Source organism: Microtus pennsylvanicus, chromosome 11, assembly GCF_037038515.1.
Source record: "Microtus pennsylvanicus isolate mMicPen1 chromosome 11, mMicPen1.hap1, whole genome shotgun sequence".
Classification (NCBI taxonomy): Eukaryota; Metazoa; Chordata; class Mammalia; order Rodentia; family Cricetidae; genus Microtus; species Microtus pennsylvanicus.
The window spans coordinates 48,257,209-48,283,298 of NC_134589.1; the positions used below are offsets into that span (position 1 = coordinate 48,257,209).

Below are 26,090 nucleotides of genomic sequence, written 5' to 3' on the forward strand. Positions count from 1 at the left end.
GGGCTAGGCAAGTAATGACCACTGAACAGTCTGTTGGGGAGGCATTCTGGTTTCACACTTTGGACTTAATGAGAGGCAGGATGTTGAAATGGTAACACCTAAGAGAAGACTGGAGTTTGGAGAAGAGCTATGGCCAGACGGATTACAGGATTATTCCCATAGTTGGGACAGTAAGAGAGGACAGAAGATGACATCCTGGGGGGGAAGGGAAGTTATGGGAAAGAAAAGGAAGTCTGAATATAGTCTACCCTTTAGAGAAGAGCAGGGAAAGGGCAACAAAGAGGGAGAAAGAACAGGTAGTAAGAAAAGATTCTCAGCTATCATGGACAGAAGGCATGGCCTAATGGGTGGTGGATTTAACAGACAGATGGAGACTAGAAGAGGAAGAGCCACTGGGTTTGGAAATAAACCATGGGATAACTCTGGAGGAAGAAGGAATAGTGGAGAAGAAGGAAGGAAAAGAGAAGACTGGGAAAAGAGGGACAAGTAGAGACAGAGGGCAAACTAACTTCGTTTTAAAAATACCATATACCTAAGCTAAGTGCTACGTACAGCTCAGTGGGGAACAAAAGGAACAACACAAATCATTTAAAGTGTGATCCTGCAGGCACAAGAAGCAGAGTCCACGTCTGTGTGGTAATACCAAAGAGCCACTGAGCACTGACTATATTTCAACAGTCATTCGTTTTGACCACTCATTGTATTCAGGCCCCTGTTGTACACAGGTTGGGGGATAAAAATAACAATGGCAGCTTCCGCTTCAAGGAGCTCACAGTCCCACAGAGGCGATAAGACAAAAAATGCAATGTTTGTAACTTAAGGTAACAGATACAAGCCATAAGTTTCCACATAAACAGAAAGGAGACAGAAGAATAAATACCTCTTTCCCATCCTGGTGCTGGTGAGTGGGCCAGTTTGCTTCTAATTCTAACTCTGGAGAAATCTGATGCCTGAAGACAGGTTTCCATAAAGGAGAATTCAGGACTGAAGCCAATTTTGCCTGTGATACTGCCATGTTACTGCCTAAATCTGTAGAGAAAAGGTGGCTCATGAGGGTTCTATTTTTAATACAGTACACAAATCTTTGAGCTGATAAAAATTTTTTCGGAGGAAATTCACCTACAATTCTGAGAATGGATTGTGACACCTCATAAACATCCATCGTGGGTCCCCCTGGAGCCTGAGCCCTGACTGCTGCTGCTCTGCTATCGGTAGGCACGAAGAGACTCAGAAAGTGGGAAGCGTGGTGGGAGCTAGCTCTCAGGCCTGATGGGGCCACGTCAGAATACTAATCACGGGAAAACACTCGCCATTTATAAAGCTATTTTCACACAACACTCACCCTAGGTAACAGAAGCGAAGTCTAGGGCAACATGAAGGTGCTGAGCACAGTGTTAGGTGTTAGCTCCAGGTGTTAGAGTGGCAGAGGTTTCTATTGTTCTGGGGTTTTTGCTTATTTGTTTTGTTCTCCCTTATGTCATTATTCTATGACATTTTACTTTTACAATTAGAAAAACTTAGGAAGTGATATAGAGAAATAACAAAACAGAAAGAAAAAAACATTTCTACAGGGTTTTACTATATGGCCTGTAATTCGCAACATAGACCGGGTTGACCTCACACTCAGAGATCCACCTGTCTCTGCTTCCTTAGTGCTGAGATTTAAAGTGTGCACCACCAGGCCTAAAAACAGAAAGATTTATTCTACAAGTCTTATAGAGATTTATTCCAAATCTTTGAAGAATTTAATAACAAGTTAAATTATTTTACGACAAAGCCATATTTCTACATCCACAGACTATATAAATATCCACATACAGTTGTTTGATTCTTTATCTCTGCCCTCTGGCTAGACTATAGCTAAATCTATTAACAAATTAAAATTACTATGCTTGTTAAAATCTGGCTCCTCACCCACTTATCCTTCATAGACAGACTCCATGGCACCCTCTGGGATGAGGGCCAAAGCACAAGTCGGGAAACTTCCTGATAATGGTGCCAGTAGAAACTGGCAGGGAATGTTATTGATACCTTGCTCTATCACTATGTGAGGACCACCTAGAAGAGAGCCCCATCTTGCTCCTCAACATGGTTCTGATGAAAAGGAAGAGCCAAGGTCACAACTTACGATGCGCTGACTTAAGCGCCATGCACTGGGAAGCAAGACGCCCCATCAGTCGGGAGACAAGGAGCTGCAAATCCAAACCCCATGACACAGCAACATCAGGCAGGCCATATGCAGTGACAGTGAACTTGTATCCCCACTCATTGTTACTGCTGTCAGAATGAAAGAGGAACTGCAGCCGAGGACCATCCTTAAAGGTCACTTTCTAGAGACAAACAAAGTCATGTGGTCAAAGAGATGGCAGGAGGCTGCACCTCAGTAGTCAACAAGCAACTTGAAACTTAAAACATTTAAGTTTAAGAAAAAGTCTCTATTTCCAGAAGTTCAAATTATTAAAGGAGAAATGTACAAAGGTACAATTGAGCCCCCATATTTATAACTGTACTCACAAAGAAGCAAAACAAGGAGAAAAATGGCTGCTCATCTTTGGAAAACTTGGGTGACCACCTGTTTGCAACCTTTCCGACCAGCCATCATACTGATAGAGGTCTCTGCTCCCAACCAAGATTCCTGACAGCAGCCGACAACACAGCTCCCAACCGTTAGCCCAGAGACTAAGCAGAACTAGCTGGGAGCTGGATCCACTAGTCAAGAATGATAGTTCTGTTGTCCCAAGGTCTAACAAAAGGAGAAAAACTGCAGAAGGGGACATTTCACCTCTTTCTGTGAATGCCACTCACCTTGGGCCATTTATAAGTGCCAACTTTGGTGTCATAACGTGTCTTCCCACCTCTAGAGTCAGTAAATTCCAAATAATCGTACCTGTGGAAGCACAGTTCCTGTTACTTCCTTCTCGTGTTTTTGACCACTGTAGCTTTAGAAAAGATTCTACGATTCTCACCTTTTCTCAGTCTCACACCTCTCATCAAATTCCACCTCAAAATACGTTGCCCCTGGGCTAACAAAGACAGACACTTCATGGCAGTTATTTTCATAGTTGTGGGTGGATTCCTTGGTCCATGTATGCAATACCACAGGCTGTTCCTGCTGCCAGGTCTCTACATCCATCTAGGAAAAAAAAATGAGCCATTTTTAAAAAACAGCTCAAATCACTCCACCACAGCTGGTACAACAGGGTGCTATCAGCACTGCAGGGGCATGGGCTCTAGCAGCTCTGTAAAGCAGGGCTAAATGGCATGTCAGACTTGCAGTCCATATAGACATCAACACCTGCTCACCACTCAGTATAGTACACACCTGCTTTTACTATAGTCCTGGGGCTGTGACCAGCTTCTGTCTTTTAGCTACGACACAACTATTTCTTACAAATGATTACGAGTATGACTTTTCAGTAGAGAATAAAACAAAACAAAAAAAACAAATTTGAGACTTAACAAAACAATAAGACTTAACATTGTTATTTAGGATTTTCGCAAATCTGAGACTTCTCCCTTCTTCCCTGACCTCCTTTTAAACCTATGAAATGTACATACATTTTCTATTGCCATAGGGCTATTGTGGGATGCAGACCATTAGAAACTGTTTAATGAAAAATGAAGAAGAGACTTCTTTAAACACCAAACCTAATTTGCCTGTGAAGTCTTCTAAACTTCAGCTAAGTATTCACACCAATGAATTTCATACAGTTTCAAATGATATTAATTGCATGGCTTCCTTTGGGTCTCTTTTCTTATGCTGATGAAGACAAATCTACTAGGGTCAGCATTTACTACCCTTGTTGGAAGAACTGATCTACATGTGGAGGCATCAGTCAGAGCAGCCACTCTCTCCCAGGAGAGGAAAATGCAGGTTCAAGGGCCACCTTGAGTCACCTTGCTCAGGCCTCCTTCAGGATCACTGCAAAGCTTCTTCAGCAGCTCTGTGAGGGTGCTGAACTCTCTCAGGAGTGTGCAGTGAGAAACATCTAAATTGCAGAAGTCTAGCAGGAAGATGACCTGCAGGAGAATGAATGGAGGGCTTAGTGTGTACTTTAGGCTCTCCTGGGATGAGCACCCCTCCCAACAAACAGCTTCCATTTTCTCTTACCAATTGACGAGCTGCCATGGAAAACACTGAATTACATAATTTTTCTACTATGGTTTTTCCACTATACTGTGACAAAAGGGATTCTAAAATCACTCTTGTGCTTGCCAGAAACTGTCCCACATCTACAAAACATAAAGAGAGTAGTTAATACTTTATTTAGGAGAAACATTACTTGCTTCATTATCACCAAAGATGAAGCTACAGAGCAATGATTCTCAACCTGTGAGTCACAACCCCTTTGGGGATCAAATGAGCCCTTTCATAGGGGTCACCTAAGACTGATGTGGGATTCCCCTCTGCATGCTGTGATTACCACTGATTAATAAAGAAACTGTTTTGGACCTATAGCAAGGCAGAACAGAGGTAGGCAGGGAAAACTAAACTGAATACTGGGAGAAAGAAGGTGGGGTCAAGGAGAAGCCATGGAGCTGCCAGAGGAGACAGTCATGAGCTGCCAGTCAGAACTTTGCCGGTAGGCCACGAACCTCATGGTAAAATATAAAATAATAAAAATGGGTTAATACTAGATGTAAGAGCTAGCTAGCAATACACTTAAGTGATCAGCAAAGTAGTGATTTAAGTAACATTGTTTTTGTTGATTATTTTGGGAGTCTGGGCAGCCAGGAAACAAACAAGCAGCTTCCTACTACATAAGACCATCAGAAAACACAGATATTTACATTATGATTCAAAATCGTAATGTAAAAATTACAGTTATGAAGTAGCAATGAAATAATACTATGGTTGGATGTCACCACAACATGAAAAATTGTATTAAAGGGTCACAGCATTAATAAAGTTGAGGACCACAGTTGCCCAGGAATACAAAAGCTGGGGTTTTACATCAGATGAGACTGTTAGCCATCGTGAAAATGCTTCTGGAAGGGAAAAATAGTGGAGATTTTAGTAAAAGGCTGCATTAGAGTGAGCGATGCCTTTGTTCTTGTTACTTTTCAGAGAAGTGGAGATAACATTTCTGTAAGTGAAGCTATGCCAGTCACAGAGGTACATGCCTGTAAACCCTGACTATGAGGCTGAGGCAGCAAAACTTTGAGTTTGAGGTCAGCCTGGGCTAGTAGTGAGACTCTGTGTCAAAGAAGAAAGATAAATATCAGCCCTGTTACAGGGCTGTGATACAGGAAGCCATGTGCACACCTGATATGTAAGGACACGAGTTACTGAGGAAGGGCATTCTCGCCAGGTCAGATTCTGACACCTGTCTGCGATCATGGATTGCTGACACTCACATTTTTCAATAAGATCCGTGGCGAGCTCTTTGGCTGCAGTGTCCGTGCTCTTGAGCTGCAGGAAGCACCAGGAGAGTAGGCTGCCTTGCACAGACCAGAACAGGGAGAAGAGCACAGAGCCAACCTCCCCATGGGCCCGGCTGAGCATCAACAGCTCACACTGCAAAAAAGCAAAGTGTCCAGACAAGACTATTCAGAGAACACAGTAAGAGATCTCTACCAGAGCAACAATCACTGGAAAACAAAACACTATGCACATGGGGAATAGTCAATCCCGTAGCAAATCAAGAAAGACACTTTATGAAGACTCCCCTCTACAAAAGGTTTTCTGCACTCCAAGGAGCCCATCCCATTGATGATCTCTTCATTCTCTTATATCTTCACATTTCTTCTCTCTTTGTGGCTCTTCCCAAGTATTTGATCAAATTTCTCCTATCCTAAAATAACTGTTCATCTTTTTATGGATGTCTAGCCATCATCTTTGTTCTTAAAACTTTCTTTGAAGGGGTCACCTGACCTCTAGAGATAAGCTCTTGCACACAAGAATCATAGGCATATCAGAAGGTGGAATCAACTTCCCCAAGCTGGAACCAAACCATCAGATAAATTATGATATGTCAAAAAGCTATTGGACACAAATGAAAGACAGCACATATATCAACATTAATGAATCTAAAAAACAATGCTCATTAAAGCAAATGTGTCACAGAGGATTGCATGCATATGATTCTGTAAGGCAAAACAAAGACTCTGTGTCAGAATAACTAGACAAAAAAATAGAGAGCCAGTGAGCCCAAATAAAGTTATTTAGAGAGGAGCGAGGAAGCTAGGCTACCAAAGGGCTAGTGGCAGGGAGCCTGAACTTCAGGGAGACTAGTTCTTAAATAGAGCTTTGTTTTTTAAATTGTTTGTGTGTGTCATCCATCCATCCATCCATCCATCCATCCATCCATCCATCCATCCATCCATCCATCCTCTTCTGCATGTGTACCTCATTTAAAAGGTAGCTCCATAGCTGGGCATGATGGTACATACTTTTAATTCTAGCACTGAGGAAGCAGAGTCAGGTAGATTTCTGTGAGTTCAAGGCTAGTTTCTACATAATGAGTTTCAGGCCAGCCAGGGTGTGAGACCCTGCTGTATGTTTGTATTTATTTATTTAGTTTTTTTTTTTTAATGGTTTCCCTGTGTAGCCCTGGATGTCCTGGAACTTACTCTGTAGATCAGGCTCGCTCAAACTCAGAGTTACCTGCCCTTGCCTCCTAAGTTTTGAGATTAAAGGTGTGTACCACCACATCTGGCTCTCTCTTTTTTTTTTTTAAGGGAAAAAAAAAGATGGAGAGCTGAGTTACTTCAGAGGTTGAGAACACTTATTTCTTTTGCAGAAGACCTGGATTCAGTACCCAATACCTACATGGTGGCTCATGGTTCCAAGGGATCCAATGCCCTCTTCTGACATCCAGAGGCACCAGGCATGTATGTCATGCATATACATGCATACAGGCAAAATACTTACACACATAAAATAAAAATAAACATAAACTTCAAAAACTAATAGATGCCTTCATTTATTATGGTTTTACTTCTGCCTTTCATTTCTTTAATTCTAGGGGCACCATTCCTCACAGGTATCAATTATCACCTGGAGGTCAAAGCTCCTTCCTGTACCTCAGATGCTCTGTTCACCCTGCCCTCACTTTTCCTCCTCCCTGAGCTGCAGTTCTCTTGAAATCCTGCCCACGATCTTTCCTGATCTTCCAACTGTCCTTTCTTTGCAGCTGTCCTCCAGTTGCCCAGCTGTCCAGCCACAGCTTCAACTACCATCAGTGTGTTTTACATTATGATCCCCAGCATTGACTCCTTTCTGCAGTGTGCAGCCGGATCTCACCGCCTGAAGGCTCTACCTGTCCAGAGTCCACTCATTGCTTCTTCTCTTCAAGCGCCTGTTCCTTCCCATCTCCACAGGCTCTCTCAACCTACACTGCCTCCATCTTCTCTGCTAGACAAGACCTTATTTATGTCTCTCCCAGGTTCCAGCACCGCCTTCTTCAGCCCTTCCTGAACTCCTCTGGAAAGGGCTGGGTGTGCTCCCCGGCCTCTCCCAGGACCACATGCCCACACTCTAACAGCATGACTACATAGTGAGAGGTGTCTGATCGATGCCATCGCATGTCATCTGCTCTCCAGACTGGGCTCCTCTATCACTAGATCCCCTGTGCCTGGAACAGGGCCTTGTACACAGCAGGCATCCAGTGGATACAGGTGGCTTAATAAACTCAGGAGAAAACGTTCAGGCAAGCAGTTCTGGCCACTTTTACACTTTTTCCTAATCCAACTCTCCCTCTTTTGTCTAATCACCAGTATCTGAGGGGACTGTTAGTGGCTGAATGATCTCTGCCGAGGAGCTTCAGTGCAGCTCTAACGTCCCCTGTGTTCAGATGAGAGATGGCTGACAGGATAAGCACTGGGTCTCCAAGTGCTAAGGCTATGGGAAATCTCTTGACACAAATGCCACCTCATTTCTCTAGTTAGCTTACAAGTGTGACCCTGTGGAAAGAGGACAAGACAGAGTGCCCCAGATTTTAGTCCTGGCTCCAGCATTCAGCAACTCCTCCCACAGGAAGCACAACCAGCAAGAGTGAAGCCCAGTGGAATCCCTTAAGTTTTCTACCTCAGCATGTGACTGCAGAGGGATCGGGGAGGGCTCAGAAAGACTTGCACTCGAGGAACATACAGGATGGCAATAAGCTTCAAGGCATGGGAATAGCAGAAACAAAGATGGAGACTAGAATGAACAGTGGCCAACTAGGGTGAAGAGCACATGTTGATAAGAAGTAGTTAGAGTGAACATTATAAGGAAGACTCAGAGAAGGGCAAAAGAGTCCAGAAACATGACAGAAAGCACAAAGTCAAAAACAAAGAATTAATGTAATGCAGAAGTCATGTTAGTTTGAAGACATGGTAGCTAAACAATGGTCAGTCTCAGTGGGCCTGTGACCACTGGTGACTTAATTAGCCTACATGCTCTGTAAGGGTTACAAGAGAAATAGCAGAACTGCTCACTAGCCCACTACTGTGGGTCGCTCTATCAACAACTTGATAACAGGAAAACACTAACAACTGGAGGAATTCAGGGCCAGGGATGTGGCTCAGTTGGTATGTCAGTTGCCTAACATACATGAAACCCCGCATTTCATTCCTGTACTGTAAAAACTGGGTATAGTGGTACACGTCATCTACAGTCAAAGCACACAGGAGATGGAGGCAGAAGAATCATAGCTTTGAAGTCATTCTGGGTAGGCTAGTCTAGGATAGATGAGACTGTATGAAAAACCAAAAGCACCAAAAATAAATAAATCAATAAATAAATAAACAAACAAATAGACCTAAAGACACTAAACCACAAGATACAAGGTAAGTTATTCTGAACGTTACATTTCCAAATTCCTTTCTCCTACTCTTGGGTGCTTGGTAAAACTGTTTAAGCATTTTGCAATCAGCAGTATGGGGTAGGGCCTGGAAACCATATTTCTATCAGGCAATGCTTATCTGGGAGCAGCATAGGCTGCACTCTGAGAAGTACAAAATATATCACCAACACAAGATAAAGAGATCATAGCATCATAGTGGACAGGGCTAAAAATTCATGAACTCATCTTAAGTTTTCAAAAAAATCAACGCAGTTTAAAAAAAAAAATCAGGTCTTGCTGGGCTCACTGAGCAGTACTCACTGGGGAACTTAATGACTCCAGCCTCTGCTCACAGAAGTCTTAGCAACCAAGCACTCTTACGTTTTTACTTCTTGCTGAAGTAAACAAAAAGCCCCTAATTTGTTTGCAGGGGTTGGCTAGGAACCTCTGTGTCCATGTGAAGCAGTCAATACCAAAGTATAATCATATAATCATATTGTAAACGAGGGCTACAAGGAGGGCACAGCAGCTGGCTAACTATGTTCCTGAAAGCAGGAAGTAAAGACAACAGGTGGCTGTCACTAGGTACCTCTCGAGCAGCAACGGACAGGAGGGTGTTCATGACTGCCAGGACTTCACTGGTGTTTGTGCTGGCCAGGTCACTTTTCTCAGGTAAAAGTAGAAGACCTCCTGGATCCCTATCACTGAAAGGATACAAACTTGTCAAACATCTGGTTACAACATGTTTTCTACCTTTAAGGTTCCAAAAAGAATATAGACAGATTTCAATGTCAGGGGTCCGAAAGACAAACTGCATGGTCCATTATATTTTATGTAAATCTATTAGCATCTTCAAGTTCTCCCATTCCTGCTTCTCTTCTTTCTGCAAACTACTATTCCATGCTTTTGCGCATGCGCACATGTGTTTACGTGTTGGCCAGAAGATAACCTTGTATATTGTTTGTATAGTGTTCCTCAGGAACTTTCCACTTTGAGAAAGGGCCACTCATTGGCAAGGGACTTGCCACCTTGGCACCTCGGTTGCCTGGCCAGCAAGCCCTAGGGAACCACCTGTTTTTGTCTAGCACTAGGATTACAAGTCATATCACCATGCCTGGCCTTCCTTCCTTCTTTTTTTTTTAAATATGGATTCTGGGGATTGAACTCAAGTTCAAGTCTTCTTGAACACTTTACCAACTGAGCTATCTCTCCAGCCCTCGTTTTTGTTTTTTTAGACAGGGCTTTTCTATGTAGTCTAGGCAGACCTGGAATTCACTAAGTATGTAGCCCAGGTTGGCTTCAAACTCCCAGAAATCCTCTTGTCTCTGTTGCCTGAATGCTAGAATTACAGGCATATGCCACTATACTGAATTGCAGTCAGTTTTTAAGTGGTTAGGTCTGTAGACTTACATATAAGACCTGAACCTCCTTTAATTATAGTTTTTGTCTTTAAAATTCCCTTTGAGGGGGCTGGAGAGATGGCTCAGAGGTTGAGAGCATTGCCTGCTCTTCCAGAGGTCCTGAGTTCAATTTCCAACAACCACATGGTGACTCACAACCATCTATAATGAGATATTGTGCCCTCTTCTGGGATAAAGGTGTACATGCAGATGAAGGACTCAATTAAGATAAAATAAATAAATCTATTAAAAGTCATAAAAATCATTAATAAAAAATTCCCTTAGAGGGCTGGAAAGATGACTCAGAGGTTAAGAGCACTGGCTGCTCTTCCAAAGGTACTGAGTTCAATTCCCAGCAACCACATGGTGGCTCACAACCATCTATAAAAAGATCTGGTGCCTTCTGGCCTGCAGGCATACATGCAGGCAAAACACTATATATATAATAAGTAAATAAATCTTGAAATAAAAATAATAAAATTCCCTTACAAACTGAAGCACTCAGAAAATAATCCACAAGGGCCCAGCTATAACTGGTTTTATAATAACGGGACTTGGGGTACAGCACTATTCCAGTCACTCTTATACCTAGGAGGAACTTAGAAACTGATCATTTTAGATTAGCAGAGAAATCACAATTCCAAAGACATGAGAATCAAGAAATATCTAAAATAATAACAACAATAATTTTGCAAAGATTCAAAGTACTCGACATATAAAGAGAAGTAAACTTACCTAAAATATGTGCAGAGTGAACGGAAAGTAAGTTGCAGAGATTGCTTGTGTTCGTGCTCAGTGACATTCTTCTAGGAAACCAGAAACTGTACATTTAGAAAATCGATTCCATAACATTCTTGAGACCTTAGAGCAGTACAGAACACCACCACCCACTGGACCATCTCATAACATCCAACTAAGCCAATAAACAGCACTCTCCATGGCTTTTGCATCAGCTCCTGCTTCCAGGTTCCTCCTCTGAGTTCTTGTCCCGACTTCCTTCAAGATGAACAGTGATGTGGTGGAAGTTTAAGCCAAATAAACCCTTTTCTCCCTAAGTTGCTTTGGTCATTGTTTTTCAGTATAGCAACAGAAACCCTAACTAAGACAGAAACTGGCACCAGGATCATGGGGTATTGCTGTGATAGACCTGACCACGCTGTTTTGTGAGGACTGTAGAAGGACTATGTGGAGCTCTGGGCCAGAAAAGCCACTGAGTATTCAGAGCTTGATCAGTTATTCTATGGGAGCTTGGAAGATCACAGAGAAATGCAGATGATGGACACCTGGCTTGTGAAGTTCCAGTGGGAAGTTTGAGAATCTAGTAGGACCATTGCATATTCTAAATTAAGAATCTGTGGTTCTGATTAGCTGCAGTTGAAGAACCAGCTGTGAGTAACAAGAGACCAGAACCACTAAACTAAAACTGTTGCTTTCCTTGGACAATTGACACTGATCAGCTGGGGTTAGGAAATTAGCGGTGATTAAGAGAAAAGACCAGCATCATTGGGGTGAAATCTTCTAGGAAGTGTTCCTTCAAAGTCAGCACACAGAAGTTGTGTTCCAGAAGCAGTCAAGATTGTACCTCACACCGGCAACCAAACTTAGTAATATATAAGAATCACCCAGGTGGTTCTGGTTTTGAAGGCATGAAGGAGTCACAGAGAACTGAGGCTTGGCACTGTGAGAAGCCAGGAAGGGTTACTAGACAAAGTGCAGCCTCAGTAGCAGCTAAAGACCCAAACTGAAGGGGTCATGGAGAGAAGCTGAGGCTTGGCACCATGAAGAGAGTCTAGGAGAGGCTATCGGTGAAAGTGCAGCCCAGTTGCAACAAGAGACTCCAGTATCTTAAAAGATTCCAGTACTATGGGATGACCATCAATGACAGCAACAGGTATGGAGCAGAGCCAGCCTGAGCCTAGGAGACAAGCTATGTGTGTTGCAGGCAGCAGAGCCAGAGAAGTGACCCAAGCCTTTTGGAGGAGCCCAAAAGACTGTGAGTGAGTAGCAGAATTGGACGTTGAGCTATTTATACACACTTGGAAAGTGGTTTTGCTTTGTTTTGATGGTGACTGTGCCCTGGTTCTTCTCTCTTGAAGTAAGACAGTATTTAACTTATTCTTGTATTTAATTTGTTTTACAGGCATCCACAGTTGAGAAACTTTTAATTTTTAAAGACATTTGGACCTTTATAAAGACTGGATTTTAAAAGAGACTGCATATTTTAGAGACTGACTTTTTCAAGACTGTGGGACTTTTAAAATTTGAAAAGTTTCTGTTGTAATGTTGATATTCATGTGTGACCTTGGAGCTGAACAAGAAAGGACGTGTTATGGCTTACAGTGACATGTTTATGAGTCAAGTTGACAAGGGTCACCAGCCCTTGAACACCTCTTTCTAGAAAAGGCACTGAGGGAGATTTCAGAGAATTTAAGACATAAGCTTCTGCTAGGCACAGAACATAAGAAGATAACATTGGGAACCTAAGAGGGGCACAAGAAATAGTTACCTGAAGAGAATTGTTTGGCAACATAAAATTAGTAGGGCTGTTTAATTCACCAAAGTGTGAAGGAAAAAAGCAACCTGATCCCTTTCTGAAGGAATGAACAGAGACAAGGCTGCTTTGCTCACAGACACACCATTCAAGTAGTCAGATGTCTCCTGTTTCATGTGGGGAACATGCTAAGAACAACCTCAACAACTAATTATTCATTCAGCTACCTGATGAATGCTTCCAGCAAACAAATGGGGGAGTCTTGGTATAAAAGGTGCTGTTTGGCAGTGCTTTTAACTACAAAAAGCACCTTTCACCACGGTACTGAATCTGAGTAACATCGAGCAAGGCCCTAAGAAGTTAGGAAGAACTGAGGTTCTCTTAAAACTTGGCTATATTTTCTTGAAAGTCATCTATTGAGCTAGTTATAAATAAAATAAATAGGTCAGGAATGACTTCAAAATGACACTAGGTAGGTGGGAGAACTGAAAAGTGAGTGAGGTATATCACAGATGAAATAAGGTTAGCCTGAGTGACAAGGATTCACTATATTACTGCTTTAATTTTTTTTTTGTAATTTTCTTCTAATTGCTTTAACTTCTTTTTGGGAAAGAAAAGACAAGAAAATTTCATTGTAGGCAAGTCATAAGGGTGGAAACTCCACTATGACTAAGAAGAGGACAAGCTGTGGATCTAGACTGAGGACAGCACATGTCTTTCAAAAGCTCACGCAAAGCGCTGCGGATAGTGATGGCATCAGAAAACACTGTCGTGTATTTAGAGAAGATAAAGACTAACTCAGTAATGGAATCCACACTTTTGGTACATAATTACCATCATGGTGAAGAGCTGGTTCCGCCGGGTCTGTCGATCAGGAAAGAAAATGGCAGCCCCATTGAGAAGGGTGTTCCTGACTTCTTGCTTTAGGATCTCCATGGGCACAGAATCTCCATCAGCTCTATCTACCACTAATGAAAAGGAACAATGGGTCAGCTCTACCACATTCCACCTGTCCATTAATTAACCCGCTATAACTGATGACAAATTCACTATTTTCCATGTTGTGCTCTGTATCAAAGTGAGCTATTTCTGTGTATAGGTTAGGCAGTATAAGTAATTTAGCTTTTCTTTACATGTAACTAAAACAAAGACTATACAAACAAGTTTTTTACGTCTTTGTCTGTTCTCTTGAGACACTCTTGGCAAAGCCTTAAAAGTACTCTTAGATGTGTCATGTGTTTCATCCTCAATCTGTTATTACAATCTCTCACTCTCAATCTATTGGCCCAATCCCAGTGTTAAGATTTAACAATGTGGCCGGGTGGTGGTGGTGCACGCCTTTAATCCCAGCACTGGGGAGGCAGAGGCAGGCGGATCTCTGTGAGTTCGAGACCAGCCTGGTCTACAAGAGCTAGTTCCAGGACAGGCTCCAAAACCACAGAGAAACCCTGTCTAGAAAAAAAGAAAAAAGAAAAAAAGAAGATTTAACAGTGTGATAGTGATTACCCTCAATATAATAGAACTGTACCTGAAACTAGCAGGAAGTTGGCTGTAAAAGAACAAATCCTCAATCTAAAACACTAATCCAAAAGGCATCAAACAAAATGCTCCTGGTATGTTAGAGATATAAACCAGTTGGCAGAGCACTTGCCTCGTTTCGTGATGCTTTGGGTTTATGGGTCCAGGACCACATAAAACAGTGTAGTGATGCTTGCTTATAATTCTGGTACCCAAGAGCAGAGATAGGAAGATCAGAAATTCAAGGTCATTCTCAAGTGCTTAGTGAGTAGGAGGCCAGCTGGGATACATAAAACCCATTCTCAAAGAAAAAAGAAAGAAAAAAAATGGGAGGGAGGGAGGAAGGAAGGCAGGCAGGTTCGTGTCCCACAATCTCTTTCTGGCTCACATGGTCACTGGACCCCTCACACTTCTATAGCCAAGTGGTCACCAGTACAAAGTCACATTCAAGGCACTCCCCAGTCCCTACCATCACATAAGTGTATGTAGAGCTCCTTGGCAGCCTGCATTCCCTCAGGGCACTGTGCTGCAGGTTTCTCCTCCTCAGAGGCAGCTGGTGGGTCACTCTGCAGCACTGAGAAGCAGCTCTGCAGAAGCTGCAGCAGCAGGGTCTGTGCACAGATGCATTCTTCCCTTGGGCTTCAGAAGACAAAGAACATCAGAGAGCAGAAAGGCAGATTCATTTCACCCTCCAAAGCTATGTAGCTGTCTACAAAGGATTTCCCTCAAGCCATCAGGTTCAGTAAAGGAACACCACCAGACACCTGGAAACAGACCCTGTCTGACTGCCCACTGGGGAAGGAAGCATATTTGTGATTTGTTTCTTCACCTGTAAAATGAGGAGACAAATCATGTCCTTTATCTAAAAAGCTGAGATCAGAACATTTGAGCCTCAAACTTTGGATTTTTTTTCATGATTTTGGAATATTGGCACATGCATGCATGCATCACAGAGGGAGGAAAGAGGGGAGGTGAGCAGAAGGGGGGGGCACAGAGGGAGAAGAGGGAAGGTGGGGTAGAGGGAGCTCTCTTGGAGTCGGGACACAAGTGTGAATATGAAATTCATGGAGCTGGAGAGATGGCTTGCTCCACAACCATAAGAATTGACTGACATTCACATTTCAGTTCTGTGTAACAAGCTAGGCATCCCTGTGAGCTCAGCAACCCAGCTCCAACGTGTGTGTGTGTGTGTGTGTGTGTGTGTGTGTGTGTGTGTGTGTGTTCAGGGAGGAAGTGGGGCACCAGGGACAGGAGGATTTCTAGGGTTTACTGGCTTTCAGCCTAGCTAAGAAAAAAAAAGTGATATCCAATGCCCTCTTCTGGCCCTCACATACACACAGGTCCACATATCCACCCTCATGAGCACCAACTCATACACACACACAAAATAAATAAATAAGTAGATAGATATATAAATAAGTGAATGATTTTTTAAATGAAATTCATTTGCATACAACTTTTTTATGCATTTTTTTTCAGTGCTGCAGATTGAAGCCAGGGCCTTGTGCATGCTTAGCAAGCACTCTGTCACTAGGACTGAAGCCAGGACCTTGCGAATGGTAAGTTAGCACTATGCTGCAGGGTTATGACTCCCAGCCACACAATAGTTTTAGCTCAGCTGCATTTGACTGTGATTCATGATATGAAGTGAGATGTGAAATTTTCCACTTGTGGCATACAAACAGTTTTCCCAGTTTTGGGATTTTGAATAAGAGATGCTCAACTTAAATCACGATAATGCCTGGCCTGTTTATACTAGCAGGACAATCAATAAGGAAATGTTTGAGGAAATATTTCCTAAACATTTTATAGAAATCTGAGGTGCCATTTTCAACAATCAAATATTTCAAATCAAAAGAATACATACAAAAAATAGATAAAAAGAATATCCATTTCAGCTTTTTTATGATTGTTACTTTATAACAAATTCTGACCTACTTTTGCTTTAATTTACTGTAAAAATTCCAGAAGATCTGCAAATCAAGACCCGTGAAGTCCAGGAAAGACTTGTATTTTAAGCCACTTTCCTTCTGCTGCACCTAAAAAAATAAAGACCAGAAAAAAAGTAAAATTAAAAATATATTTAGAGAAATATTGGGATGTCTCACTTGTCATGGTTAAGAAATGAGATAACCCACCTGAGTGAAACTCCCACACAACTTAGAAATACACGTGTGTGCAAACACAGATAACTATGACACTAATGCACAAATGGCCACACAGGCTCTCTATCTTCATAACACATACATAAAGGTTTACATGATAATGATGCCCAGGACTGTCCTACAATGTATTTGACTTCCCTACTTGTGGGCTGCACTTCTGTTGTAACCTAGTTACTACTCCTAGGCCTTTATCTTTTCTCTGCTCTGATAAGAGTTCTTTTTTGTTTTCGTTTGTTTGTTTTTGTTTTCGTTTGTTTGTTTTTGTTTTTCGAGGCAGAGTTTCTTTGGAGCCTGTCCTGGAACTGGCATTGCAGACCAGACTGGCCTTGAACTCACGGAAATCTGCCTGCCTCTGCCCCCTGAGTGCTGGGATTAAAGGCAGGCATCTTCACCACCTGGCCTGGTAAGAGTTCTTAGCTGACACAGACCCAGACGCCATATGTGCACAGCTCAACAGCTTCTTGTGCACTGAAGACAAAGAAAGCTAAGGGTGGACACTGCTGCACACACATGAGGGCTCCCCTGAAGTTAGCCAAGCACTCCAAGATTCCCTTGAGTGAATTGATATTGTGATTTACTAGTAATTGTAAAAATCAGCATCAAAACCCCAATTATTTCAAACTCAAACCCTGACAGTTAATACATTTAATAAAAGAAATTCACCTCTAGACTTGAGAAGTAATTCTCAGACTTAAAGAACAAATCCCATGATGCTGCTTTGTTTGCTGCCCCTGCACTAGCACAGGTAGGCACAGAACCATGTGCCTGCAGGTCTACTCCAGGCAACCTCACAAGTGCCACATGCCATGTAGTATTCCACAGACTGGTGCCACAGAACCCACTCTGCCCAGCCTTTCTGTATTATTATGAAGTATGAGAGCTGTTGTGCTCACTGATATTGCCACTGCTTCAGAGAGGCCAAGTTTTAAAGATGCCTGTTTCCCTTAACACCGTCATTCATGTCTCCTGGAGGAATGTTGTACAACAACGGAAAAAAACCCTACCAGGTCTTGGGCGAGCTGCTGTATGAATTGCAGAGTCCTGAGGAGCAGGGTGGCCCCATAGATATTCTCTGTGTCCTTTCTGCAATGGGCATAGAGGATACTTTGTTCAGCTTCTGCCCTTGCAGGCCGGAGGTACCCACTGATACTCAAGCCTTGTACACCCAAACGTTCTGCTGACTCCTGGCGTGTGCAGAGGAACTTCACCATCAAGTACTAGAAAGGATAAAAGAGAACTAAGAGAAGGAACTGGAATCCCTAAGTGCAATGAAAAAGGACTGAGAGGCCTTTTTAGGAAAATCCCTCTTGGTTTTACTAAGCATTTTTTTATAAAGTGTCGCCATACCCAATACTGGGGACACAAAATAAGTGGTATCTTCAGCCAACAGGAAAAAGAACACAAGCACTAAGTCAAGTTCTGTAGAAATCATACTAAGAGCAATGGCTTTCTGAAAGGCAAAAACCAGATATTTTGATGAAAACAGTCAATGCCATAGGGACTCACTTCAGGTTCTCAACCAGCATATGCAGCTCACATGGAAGAAAAGGAATGGCCTTGTCTGCGCAAACAGAGCAAAGGCATTTTGGAAGCTCAGCTTTGGTACAAACTGCTTCTTAACGGGAAAATTCCTTTTATAAAGGCCTTGTTGTCCTTTCTTACTTGTAGTTTTACATTTTATTTATTTATTTCATGTGTGTGGGCACATGCATCTCACAATGTGCTTGTGGAGGTCAGAGGACAAACTAAAGGAGTTGGGATCAAACTCAGGTGTCAGGCTTGGCAGCATGCACCTTTACCACTGAATCATCCCATTGGTAAGAAAGCCTTTCTTTCAACTGCCAGCTAAGTACTGAGCACATACTATGTAAGAACTCTGAAGAAAGTTCTGAGTTCTCTTACCTACTCTCAGATTTACTCCTAAGAAAAATAAATTACATGGAAAGGCATGCTCTCAAAACTGGGAAGCAAACCCACTCCTCTTGAACGGACGCCTGTGGACTGTAGTAGGTCTTTCTGACGTATCTCAGTAAACCTAAAGATTATGGCCCAATTCTCTTACAGCATGTATCATGATTCCACACCCTCTCTCAAATAAAGTCTTCTCTGGTAAACCCCAGGCAGGGTTAAATCTCCCTTTGTCACAGAATAACATTACATCTGCCTCTCCCATGCCCTCTAAGGTTCCCGGGTTGGCTCAAGGCTGGTGCAGTCAGCCGTGTTTGTAGAAGGGGAGAGCAGGTGAATGAGCGAAGAGCAAACTGGCTACTGCTTACTTTGGCAACTCTGCACTGTTGCAACTTGACATCAGCTTCATCCCACTCTTCTTCCAGCTCAAACCAGCCAATGGGATCATCCTCTCCAAGGTCATCAGATGAGCAACCAATCCTGTGAATACAAGTGTAATCATAAACATTTTCTTGGTTTTGTTGAGAGCAGGTTTCTCTGTAGCTTTGGAGACTGTCCTAAAAACCTGCTCTGTAGATCAGGCTGGCCTCGAACTCACAGAGATCTGCTTGCCTCTGCCTCCCGAGTGCTGGGATTAAAGATGTGCACCACCACTGCCCAGCTATAAACATTTTCCTACTTTCCCAAGTTTCTTCAGAGCCTGATAGATAAGGCCTCATCTAAATGACTCTTGAGCCAGGCATTTCCAGTGAGATGCAGGAGTGATGCACCAAAATGGGTACCTCTGAAAATGGAGAGGCAGGAGGGGCTTCCCTTCCCTAAGTCTGGCAAACTTGTACATGACTAGCCTGAGGTTTGAGCCATGTACAAACAGTTGAAGGGTAAATGCTTCCAATCTTGTAGCTCTCAACAGGAAAATCTCAGCCTTCACAGGCCCCTATTAATTAGCAAATCCTCCGAAGGAAGCATTCCATCTTTAGAGCTGATGGATAATTGCATGCTGCTCTTTAAAAGCCAGATGGGTAAATGCTGCTCCCTCTTAAACAATTAAGTAACTAACTAAGGAGTAGGCATTCTTCTTAAATACCATTCTTTTTTGTTTGTTTGTTTGTTTGTTTGAGATAGTTTTACTATGGTAGCCTTGGCTACCCCAAAACTCACTATGTAGATCAGGCTAGCCTTGAACTAATAAGAGATTTGCCCGCCTCTGCCTCCCAAATGCTGAGATTAAAAGCCACCATGTCTGGCTTCAAGTTCCATTAAAACCTCACACTACTTGGCCTATGACTCAGCTATCACACTAACAGCACCGAAGTGTTCTGTATAAACATGACAAGCAACCACAAATAACTGCAGGGAAAAGTAAAGAAAACCCAGAATAAGTTCTGGAACAAAGGAAAAATTTTGCTCTCTTCCTCACATAGGTCTTTCTTGGTAGAAATCTTCTGTCATACAACTGACCACAACAGAACAGGTAGGATTTACTAAGCTCTAAATGCCAGTGAGTCTCATCCATAACACATGTTTGAGGAATTTTAAATGTATTCTTTAAGGGCAAGGAATATAGTTCAGTGGCATAGCATTTGCCTAGAAAATGTGAGACCTGGTTCCACCCTTGGCTGTATTCCTGTCCCCTTACCACCATGCCTGGCAGAAAGTGTCCTGAAGGAAGTCTGCAATGTAGAAAGCCGGCAAAGAGTCAGGGACTACAGAAGCAAGCGCTCGCACTAAACCACACTTTACAGCAGCCGGTGCTGACTGGGGAGCAGAGTGCTAGGAGAACACAACAGGCAAGACGTTTTTATTTCCAAAAGGAGAGAAGATGATTATATATGTAGGCCAAAAGTTGGCCTATATTGAAAAATAACTCATGCTAGAACCAGATCAAATTATTAAGGGATTTATGAATAAGTTTGTATTTAGGTTAAAAAAAATTCATCCTGTATAAGATTTCTTGTTTGACAGAAAATTTAGAGGAAAAGACCTATTTTAATATCCCAAGTGTGAGAACATGGCTGCTTAAAATTAGGTGGCACCTGTAGCCATTATTAAAAAAGAAACTACGCTAGGTGTGGTGGTAGATAGGAAGCTGAGGCAGGAAAGACTGCCACAAGTTCCAGGGTAGCCTGGGCTACATAATGAGTTTTAGGCTATCTAAACTAATAAAATTTTGTCTCAAAAAACAAACCAACAGCCAGGCAGTGGTGGCACACACCTTTAATCCCAGACCTTGGAAGACAGAGGCAGGCAGATCTCTGAGTGAGTTTGAAGCCAGCCTGGTCTATAGAACAAGTTCCAGAAAAGCCAGGGCTATTCAGAGAAATTCTGTCTCAAAAAACCAAACCAAACCAAACAAACAAACAAATAAACCCCAAAAACTCCAAAACCAACCGACAAAACAAACAAACAAACAAAAACCCAAAAAAAACAAAAAACAAAGGAAGATGGGGACAAGAAGAGAAGAGGAAGAGTTTTATGTCCTTCCCATAACTAGTGTATTTTCACAGGTGATTTGTATGCACATTCATGCCTAAGTAGCATGTATTGGGCAATGTTTTAGGACTGCTGTTAACCTTGGGAAATAAAAGAGCATAGGCAGTAAATCCAAGGCTCTGATCTACAAGTTCTAACTTTAGCAGCAATAGGAAGGCAACACTATCAGAAGTCACCAAAAGCCTCTGTGACTTCGTCCACTTTAAGTCTTTATCTTAACAACTGATACCACACTCATTCCCTGATTTCTAAGGGTATAGCCTGGCTTGCCCCCTATTCTCTGAGTTTTTTTTTTTTTTGTTTTTTTTTTTTTTGCTGTCTCTTAACTAGTGCTATTCATCAAGGAAACCTATGTCTTCCTAGTCCACAGTCCTTTAGAGCCATCTCTTCTATCTCCATGTCTTCATTTAGTTTGATTTGTTTGAGACTAGGCCTCAACCTGTAGTTCAGGCTGGCCTTGAACTCTCAGAAATCCTACTTCAGCCTCCTGAATGCTGGGATTAAAGGCATGAGGCACCATACCTGGATTCAGTATTTATAATGACCATGTCAAAGATTGTCGTGCCTGTCCCTACAATACCAGAGTCTCTTCTAGAATGCTGACCTGTTTGTCCTACTGGTTATAACACATCTAAGTCTTCCCAGCAGGACTAACAGTGTGCACACCACCGTCCCATAAACCTGCTTCTCCCTAGGGCATTTTTTATTTTAGAGAAAGGCACTACGAAGTTCCCCCACCTGACTATGACCCACACCGTGAACTCAGTGCTGCCTAAGCCTTCTTTTCTCTTCCATTTGCTAGTCAGTTATCCCCAAGCCCTACCGCATCAGGCCACCTTGCTCCACTGCTGCTGCTACAAAGGTTGTTATGCTGGTCGAGGCCACTTTTACCTCCTCCCAGCCCCTGCCTCTATGCTTGTCTTCCTCCATCCACGGAGCTGCAGCACACACCTAACTAGTTCTTCTAGAACATATATGTGACCTCCTTCATCTTCCTCTTAACTCCCCCATAACATGTTCTACCCTCTGCCTGCTTGCCTCCCCCGCCCACTACACACACGTGCTTTGAATATACACTAAGACCTGAATCAAAGACACTTCTTCTGAACTGGCCTCTCCCAGATCTCCAGCTCTGTCCCTCATGCTCTCCTCGACAGTGCAGCTCAGTCACATAACCACCAGATCCTTCACTATGCCATACTCCACCTCAGGGCCATGGTGCCTACTCTACTCTCTGCTCAAGCTACCCACTACTTCTTCAAGCAGCTACTTAATGTGTAACTCACTCTTCAGAAACAGCACGGCATTGCTCACTAGCTCAGGGTTACATTTCCCAAGTGAGGCCTGCCATCTGCTGCCAGATCTCCTGCGTCACACTCATTACAGTTGACTTTGTCTCCTTGCAGGAAACTCTCTGTAGTCCCTGCAGTGCCCCCTCTAGTACTTTCTCCACTGCAAGATCTTCAATGCATCAGGTTGGCACAATAAATCCTTAATAAACATTTTTAATGAAAGTTTGAACCGTGCAGCTGGAGAGAAGGCTCAGAATTTATAGCACGTGTTCTTCTAGATCCAGTCCCAGCACTACATGATGGCTCACAATCATTCAGAACTCTGGCTCTAATGGATCCAGTGTGCTCTTCTGACCTTCAAAGGCACCATGCACATACATGATGCATACACGCCTAAAACATTCATACATTAAATAAATAAATCTAAAAATAATTTTTAAAAAAATTAAAGCTTGAATGGCAGGAGAAGGGTTCAGGGCAGGATAAATCTCCCAGCAGTCAGGTGAAACTCACGCTGCTGCCAAGTAAGGCATGTATCACTCCCCAGCCATTCTGAAGACCTATGACCCTTGTCACAGAAAGGGCCAAGTAAGAAATTATGAACAAATTTAACACCCTCTTTGCAAATGCTTTTAGAAAGTAACAAAGGCCTCTGGCCTCTATGGTGAGTTTACTGGTACCTTTCTATAAGCATAATTTGACGACAATAAGAATAGATCTTCTTCTTCTTTTTTTTTTTAAAGACAGAGTCCTCATATGTAGTGGTGACTGGCCTAGAACTCACTATATAGAACAGGCTAGCCTCAAATTCACAAAGATACTTGCTTCTGCTCCCCAAACACTGGGGTTAGAGGCATACATCTCCACGCCCAGAAAGAGAACAAATACATCCTTACTGACCACATGGGATTTCCCTCTGTTTTGTACCTGCTTTTTACAAACTGTCTCAGTTCCTGGAGCTTCCATTTGTCATATTTTTCAAACCGTTTGAAGTGTTCTTCTGCATGGAACTTCTCAGAAGGTGAGTTATAAGCAAATACTAGCCCACACTGGGCACCAATGCCACCACGGCGAACCTGGAAACAGAAGCAAAAATTCTGTGGCTATTTTATCTCCAGCTGATATGGTTAAATGCCAATAGCTTACAGCACAGTAAAGCCATTGAAGCAGTATTCAAACACATATGTCCTGGAAGGTGAGAGAGCTGTCCTACAAAATGTTAGCATGGCTTCCTCCATCCTTACAGTCACACCATTCAAAGACTTATAACTCGATCCAAATTTGTCCACCCGCCCTCTGCTAGAGGATGGAGAAAGAGGAAAATATTCACTGCACACCCAATAAAAGGCAAGGCCCTCTGGAAACATAACCCAAATCACTTTTTTTTTTCCTCCCCAAGACAGGGTTTCTGTGTTTTGCCCTACTTGTCTCAGAACTCACTCTATAGACCAGGTTGGCTTTGAATCCAGAGACCTACCTGCCTCTACCTCCTGAGTGCTGGATTTAGAGGAGTGTACCACTACTGCCCAACTCAATTCACTTAAAATTTCTTCTTATTTTATGTATGTATTTTGCCTGCATATATGTCTTTGCACCACAGACATGCTTGATACCACATGGTGAGTTACCGTGTGGGTGCTGGGAATGGAACACAGGTCTTCTGGAAGAGCACCCAGGGCCCTTAACTGCTAAGCTATCTCCCCAAACCCTAATTTACTTTTAAAAAGCAGTACCACTACTTAAAGATGGTAGAAGGAGAATTACCATAATTCTGATCTGTGTGACTTGAAAGGCAGACTCAGTTCCTGCAGAAAAAATAGTACTTGCTCTGGTTTTTCCAGTCTCTGTAAGAAAACCTAAGAAAAAGGGGAAAAAATTAAGATGTCTGAGTCATTTTTAGTCCTAATATCAAGAATCAACCAAAACAAGGATAACTGGCCTAGCTGTACCTTCGTGACAATTAGAAAAACAATACCTCTTGGGGCAGATATGGCTCCTTCCCCAACACCTCCATCCCCTGCAAAAAGCCTTAGGCAATAAGAGTACTAGCTAACCCCCCCCCACCCCACCCCAACCCCCCCCACCCCTCGCCCCACGGTACTATCTCCTCAGATGGTGATTTTAAATCAAAGAGACAGAAAACTGCAGGATCAATCCCCTTCCTGAATCACCCCTAAAGCCATGACTAATGTTTCACTGGGCTGACAAAAGACAAGTAGGTTTTAGCACCTGGAAAAAAAAGATTAGCCAGCTTCTAAAACATTCTGTCAGAAAAGATTATGAAAAACAATGAAACGGGAAGGGGATTACTGGGTATCTGGTCTAACACATTCTGAGTTATCACCAGCTTTTTCTGTCTCTAAGCTGTTTTACAATTATGTAAACGGATACTGAGGGAATGCAAGTGATTTTTGTACAAAGAAATAAAAATAAAAAAAGAAATAAAAATTCTATATAAATGTAGCTGATTATTAATTGTAAGCAAATTCCAACATTCCTTTCTATTGGTCTTTGTGTGTTTTTATGAATTTTCCTTTTTACTACTGATAATAGCTTAATAATTTCTTACTTCATTAAAAAGTCTGACGTATTCATTTACAGTTGCATGAAAGTCATACACCTTTTTTGGTTGCCTTTTTGTCTCTTAACTCACACAAAGATCTGCTGCTAGACACAACATGCAGCTGTGCTATGCAAGGACATGCTCAAGTCAGACCCTAACCTGCTTTCAGTCATCCTCCCGGAAAGTCAAAACACTGAAATGAAGTTCATGCTCTCTCGCTCTTTTTTTGTTTTGTTTTGTTTTGTTTTTTGAGACAGGGTTTCTGCATAACAACTTTGACATCCTAGAACCTGCTCTGTAGACCAGGCTGGCTTCGAACTCACAGAGATCAGCCTGCCCTCTGCCTCCCAAGTGCTGGAATTAAAGTTGGATGCCACCATCACCCAAAGTCCATGTTCTTACTTCATACCTGAGTTTAGCAATACAAACATTCATAGACTGGGTTTCCAAAAGACAGTGTGAAAAATGTATCACCAAGACCAAGAAAATGGACCCAAAGGAACCTTTACTAATTCATCACATGACCTGATTTTATTATTGCTGAGAAGTAGTACAATGGCAAAAACTCATAAAACTACAACTGATATTATCAAATAGAAATTCTATCTACAATTTTAAGAAAACATGATGCCAGAAATACACACAATTTTAAGAGCAATATAACCAGACAATCCTAATTGTTCCCAGAGCTCTGGATGAACTTACTTATGGGAATTTATTGTATAAAGACATTTGTTTTCTGGGTTTCAGTGTTTCTCTGTGTAGCCCTGGCTGTCCTGGATTTTGTTCTGTAGACCAGGCTGGCCTTGAACTCAGAGATCTGTCTGCCTCTGCCTCCCACGTGCTGGGATTAAACGTGTTCACCATCATGTCCTGCTGATTTATTTTTTTCCTTCCTCCCTATCTCCATTTCTCCTTCCCTCCCTCCTTCCCTCCCTCCCTCCCTCCTTCCCTTCTTCCTTCCTTCCTTCCTTCCTTCCTTCCTTCCTTCCTTCCTTCCTTCCTTCCTTCCCTTCCTCCCTCCCTCCTGACAGAGTCTCACTATATAGTCTAGCAGGCCTGGAACTCACTATGTAAACCAGATTGGCCATAAACTCACAAATATCTATCTGTCTCTGCTTCCCACTACTGGGTGGGATTAAAGGTGTGCCACCACACTAGGCCAAAATAAATACTTTTAAAGATTTTAATTATTAGTTCATTTAATTGTATGTGTTTGTGTGTGTGCCTGAATGTATACATGTGTGCTATACATAGGTGCTCACAGAGCCAGAAGAGGGCATCAGATTCCCTAGATCTGGAGTTACAGGAGATCTAAGACTACCTGATATGAGTGCTGAGAACTGAACCCAGGTCGTCTGCAAGAGCAGAAAGTGCTCTTAACTGCAAAACCACCTCTCCATCCCCAAAATAATTTTTTTTTAAAAAGAAGGAATATATTGTAAAGGCTAAAAGAGATTGTTCTGTACCTTTTTTTTTTTTTTTTTTTTTT

The 26,090-nt window shown here is 42.4% G+C and overlaps 1 protein-coding gene across 2 annotated transcripts in view; it reads right to left on the reverse strand.

Annotated features, from left to right (window-relative positions):
* Zzef1 (zinc finger ZZ-type and EF-hand domain containing 1) overlaps nucleotides 1-26,090 on the reverse strand; it is a 120,683-nt gene that overhangs the window by 59,187 nt on the left and 35,406 nt on the right. The window contains exons 10-25 of one of the 2 annotated variants that reach the window (XM_075991740.1): nucleotides 23,800-23,891; nucleotides 22,963-23,111; nucleotides 18,619-18,730; nucleotides 17,347-17,559; nucleotides 16,116-16,216; nucleotides 14,647-14,816; nucleotides 13,494-13,627; nucleotides 10,904-10,971; nucleotides 9,358-9,472; nucleotides 5,359-5,518; nucleotides 4,112-4,233; nucleotides 3,898-4,020; nucleotides 2,967-3,133; nucleotides 2,806-2,887; nucleotides 2,129-2,330; nucleotides 881-1,029 (exon numbers count right to left, since the gene is read on the reverse strand). In XM_075991740.1, coding sequence (XP_075847855.1) covers nucleotides 881-1,029; nucleotides 2,129-2,330; nucleotides 2,806-2,887; nucleotides 2,967-3,133; nucleotides 3,898-4,020; nucleotides 4,112-4,233; nucleotides 5,359-5,518; nucleotides 9,358-9,472; nucleotides 10,904-10,971; nucleotides 13,494-13,627; nucleotides 14,647-14,816; nucleotides 16,116-16,216; nucleotides 17,347-17,559; nucleotides 18,619-18,730; nucleotides 22,963-23,111; nucleotides 23,800-23,891 — 2,159 coding nt within the window. Of the gene's footprint in view, nucleotides 1-880; nucleotides 1,030-2,128; nucleotides 2,331-2,805; nucleotides 2,888-2,966; nucleotides 3,134-3,897; nucleotides 4,021-4,111; nucleotides 4,234-5,358; nucleotides 5,519-9,357; nucleotides 9,473-10,903; nucleotides 10,975-13,493; nucleotides 13,628-14,646; nucleotides 14,817-16,115; nucleotides 16,217-17,346; nucleotides 17,560-18,618; nucleotides 18,731-22,962; nucleotides 23,112-23,799; nucleotides 23,892-26,090 lie in introns of both variants that reach the window. The other variant, XM_075991739.1, reaches the window with a different exon arrangement.